The 4,783-nt window shown below is 43.2% G+C and overlaps 1 protein-coding gene across 1 annotated transcript; it reads left to right on the top strand.

Annotated features, from left to right (window-relative positions):
- Positions 1–3,125: 3,125 nt before the first annotated feature.
- Positions 3,126–3,994, top strand: LOC136510558 (predicted GPI-anchored protein 58). The gene is made up of 2 exons (XM_066504966.1): positions 3,126–3,460; positions 3,874–3,994. The coding sequence occupies exons 1-2, from the start codon at positions 3,126–3,128 to the stop codon at positions 3,992–3,994; spliced, it is 456 nt and encodes a 151-aa protein (XP_066361063.1).
- The last annotated feature ends 789 nt before the right edge of the window (positions 3,995–4,783 follow it).

Here is a 4,783-nt window from a genome sequence, read left to right as displayed (position 1 = left end):
TTCACAAAAACTAGAAAACCCTATGAGATCAAAATTATATGAAAGGGTCTAATTTTTACAAGATAAGCACAAGTCTAGTTACTCTTCCTATGCATGCTAGTGCTTCATTCATCATTCAAGTGACTACTAGCATACACCACACAAGCATGGATATGTAATTTAAAACTTATGTCATACAAGCAAACATATGTAATGCACAAACAAATGCATCATATAAGTTTATGAGCTTGTCCCCCTACTTGTGTGCTTCAAATTTTAATTGATCCCTTTACAATGTTATTTCATTTGTTTGCTCCCCCTATCTCTTACTATCTTTGCAAATTTCTCTCCCCTATGTCAATAATTAGCACAAAAGGTGAGCTCAAATTTTAGATAGGTTGGGGTAAAACTATGTAAAGTGGGGATCATTTTCTCAATTTGGTTCAATCTAGATCATTTGCAAAAGATATTTAGCTTGGTTTGATCCAAGGGCAATCTTCTTCACACCTCCAAATAAGGGTTATCATGCACCATGTTGAGTTAAACACTTATAGCTCATTTTCTAGATTAAACACTAGGTTCACAAGCCTATGAACATGTCATATGTTACCACTAGTGTAGCATCCAGTTTTAAGGACAAAACTAGATACATACTATATGTGAGCCTAGGAGGTTAAATCTCACATATAGCTACAAATAAGGGTAATATCGAAAGACAATGCTCAATATACAATGTACTTAGTATAAAGGATATAACCTTAGATAGAAAACAGTGGAAAGACAACTCTGATCTTCGGGTGAAGACTCCAATTCCACAGGAACAACTGGCCAGTTGATCACAAGCCTAATTCCTCTAAACTCTAGCAATCTGGTACCCATCCGGGATTTTTATCCCAATATTTGAAAAATAAAGCAAGCGTAAGTACATGTCGTACTCAACAAATATAACATGGGGTTCATGAGGCTCAAAAGGCTGACACTGGTTAACTGCGATTAGCTTTTAATGAGTCATCTTTTAGCAATTGGGAGGCAACAAGTTTATTCACAAGCCCATATAAACACATGATCAGGTAAACATGAATAATGAATAGCATAAATAATAATCATTAGTGAGCATCTTCATCATCAGTATTATCAGTGTTCATCATCTACTCCGTAAGGGTTCTAAGGCCGCTCGTGACTGTGAGCATAATTGATATACCAGTTTTACACTCTATAGAGGTTGTACACTTTCACTTTGAGTCATGATTTACCCTTTAGCCTGACGTCGTGAGCCTCTTAACCCACTATCAAGAAAGGTTGGTAGGGTTCACTATGAAGCCTTTCAAAGGTTCGTCTAACAAGTTACGGTCATTAGATTTACTTGGCAAACAGATATAGGAACCCTCCTGTCGAATGACATAATTCCATCACAGCTATACACATAAGAGTAGAGGTTGTCCTATACCCGATTCGGTAAGCCATTCTTACGCTAATAAAGGTAACCACTAGCAAGCTAGAAAAGGTCCTCATACTGAGCTAAAGCCAGAGCCATGTAGCTCTCACAGTTGTACTGTAAATCCCGGATGATCACTTACAGATAACACTATCGGAGACGACTTCTTTGCCGAGTGTCCCAAACTTTGTCGAGTGTTTTTATCGGGCACTCGTCAAAGAGGCTTGTTTGCCAAGTGCCAGAGAGAAAGCACTTGGCAAACAACTGGCACTCGGCAAAGAGGTGGCTTGCCGAGTGCTGAGCACTCAGCAAACAATAACACTCGGCAAAGGAGTGGTTTGCCGAGTGTCAGGACGGCTTGGCACTCGGCAAACCAGAACACTTGGCAAAGGACCGCCTTCGCTAACAGCCGGCAGGCACCATTAATCCTTTGCCGAGTGTCTTATCCTGACACTCGGCAAAGAGGCTCCTTTGCCGAGTGTCATTTTTTGACACTCGACAAACCATATTTTTTTCACTTTTGACCTCTAAACTTTTTCTACAGTCCTCATACAATACCTGGTACTCCATGTTCCAATATGGCATATTTCTCGGATTTTTTCTATATTTCTTTAATTTATTTCATTTAATTGAATTTTCTTGGATAATTCAAATTATAACTGCTAGTCATTCGAATAATGAAAAAATGAATGGAAAAATGATATTAATGTTATTTAGTATAATGTGAGGCCATATCGAGGAACAGACCACCAATTTTGAACATCTTGTTCATGAAACAAGACCACGAATTTACGATCGAGTTGTTTTTAAATTCTATATAAAGCAAACGAAGTCGAAAATTATAAAACTTGTCAAGATGTCATGATATCATATATGGAGGCTGTGATAAAAAATTGAGAAGGTTTCGCATAAGTTGTGGTACGATCTGCAAACCGAAGAATCTCCGAAGTAGTTTCATGATTTCATGAAGAGGCCAATGAGGTGGTAAGCATCGTACATGACAAACTTGCGCAAACCCTCCTCAATTTTTTATTACAGCCTCCACATATGATATCTTGACATCTTGACAAGTTTCATGATTTTCAGACTTCGTTTGCTTTTTATAGAATTTAAAAACAACTCGACCGCAAGTTCGTGGTCATGTTTCGTTAACAAGATGTTCGAAATTGGTGGTCTGTTCCTGGATACGGCCTCACATTATACTAAATAACATGAATATCATTTTTCTGTTCATTTTTTTCATTATTCGAATGACTAGCCGTTATAATTTGAATTATCCAAGAGAAATTCAATTAAATGAAATAAATTAAAGAAATATAGAAAAAGTCCAAGAAATGTGCTATATTGGAACATGGAGTACCAGATATTGTATGAGGACTGTAGAAAAAGTTTGGAGATCAAAAGTAAAAAAAATATGGTTTGCCGAGTGTCAAAAAATGACACTCGACAAACGAGACTCTTTGCCGAGTGTCAGGACGGCTGGCACTCGGCAAAGTTTTTTAAATTTTTTTAAAAAACCCCTCTTTGCCGAGTGTCAGATCGGGGCCACTCGGCAAAGGATTTTTTTAAAAAAAAACTCTTTGCCGAGTGCTAGGCCAGGTGGCACTCGGCAAAGAAGTAAAAAAAATAAAAAAAAAACCTTTGCCGAGTGTCAGATCAGGGGCACTCGACAAAGGGGGATTTAACCCCGCTGGCTGGCCGGCCCGCAAACATGCGCACGCCAACGCTGCCGCCGCCCCCGCCCGCGCCCACGCCGCCCACGCCAGCGCCCTCGCTGCCCGCAACCGCGCCCACGCCCGCCCGCGCGCACGCGCCAGCGCCGCCGCTGCCCGTGCGCCCGCACCAGCACCGCCCCCCGCGCCGCGCCGCCAGAGGAGGAGGAGAAAGAGAGGAGGAGAGGAGGAAGGAGGAAGAGAAGGAGGCCGCCGAAGCAACGGCGCCTTCGCCCTCGCGCGCTCCTGCAGCGGTGCCGCAGCAACGCTGCCGGGGTGCGGCGTGGCCCCACAGCAGCGGCGACCCGCATCCGGCCATCTCGGTCACCATTCTGTAGTGGTGAGCCCCTATGTCGATGGATGTGGATGCATGAATAGGTTAAGATGTCCTGGTTAGGGTGCCTTCGTGGACGCTGGTTATGGTGCATAGTTGCAAATCTGAGGTTTAGCATTGATGGATTGTGGATGCATGGATTGATGTTTGTCATAAATTAATATAGCTTATGGAATATATTAGTAATGGGATACAGATCCTGAATTTGTAAACCCTGATCCTTGCTTATCCTGATTACGTTGCTAGGTGTTCCTTACATAATCTTGTGCATGTCGGCCATCGTGTCATTCATATATATGTGCATGTCGGCCATCGTGCCATTGGTTTTCTTGCAGGTTTTGGAAAACCTCACAGTGCAGGGGAGGTGCTGCCGAAATTTTGTATTGACAGTTTTATGTTTCTTTTTTTTGTAGAGAAGAGCCCATCGGAGCGGAGCCAGAGTACCTCGGCGACCCTGATTGCCTTCCTCGCCACTGTGGGTCTGCCTGCACCGCGTCGTCTTGCCACTGCACCAACCCGCCATGGCCCCGCTAGCCTGACTCCACCGCCACCCTAGGTATAACCCCTCTTTTCGTATCATGGTCGTAGATCACGTAACCTAGTTAGGCGTCTCTCGTTCGAAAGAGATATGGTTGGAAATATGCAGATATTTTCATATCTAAAACCGTATCTATTTCGAATTGTCCACATTTTTTGGATAGCCTGCGGATGCGTAGGTGGGGTTAGTTTTCATGGTCTGCTCCGATCTGAGATAGAGTTTCGGCATCATCTCCCTTTTGTTCTCCGGATACACACTCTCCCTAGCAGGACGTGTATTTGGAGAACAGCGGAGAGGTGCTATCAAAATTCTGTCTCGGATAGGAGTAGAGCATGAAAACTAACCTCATCTACGGATCCTCGTGTGGGATTAGGACCTATCCCTCACCTATTAGATAGTAGAAACGTCGTGTAGATGCAATTGATGTTTATATTACTCATCGCTATATATGTTAGAGGATGGAGGACCGTGAGTGGATGTACACGGGCCGCGCAAGTCAGGGTTAGGTCACCAATGAATGGATCGACAAGACCGATGCTTTCTTGGAACGGGCATTTGGCATGGCTGCTAAAGGAGCGAGTAAAATTTGCTGTCCCTGCAGCAAATGTGTAAACAGGAAAAGACAAACGAAGAAGGTCATGGGGGAACATCTTTGGAAGAATAGATTTACGACAGACTATACCCGATGGGTCTACCATGGTGAAGACGATCCTATGAGAGAGGAGGTGGTGAGACCACGCGTCGAGGATTATGATGCTGATGCCGAGGTAGCAGACATGTTAAAT

The sequence above is a fragment of the Miscanthus floridulus genome, chromosome 16 (assembly GCF_019320115.1).
Source record: "Miscanthus floridulus cultivar M001 chromosome 16, ASM1932011v1, whole genome shotgun sequence".
In the NCBI taxonomy this organism is placed as follows: domain Eukaryota; kingdom Viridiplantae; phylum Streptophyta; class Magnoliopsida; order Poales; family Poaceae; genus Miscanthus; species Miscanthus floridulus.
Note: the sequence above shows the minus strand (reverse complement) of the source record. Positions and strands in the feature narration are given on the sequence as shown.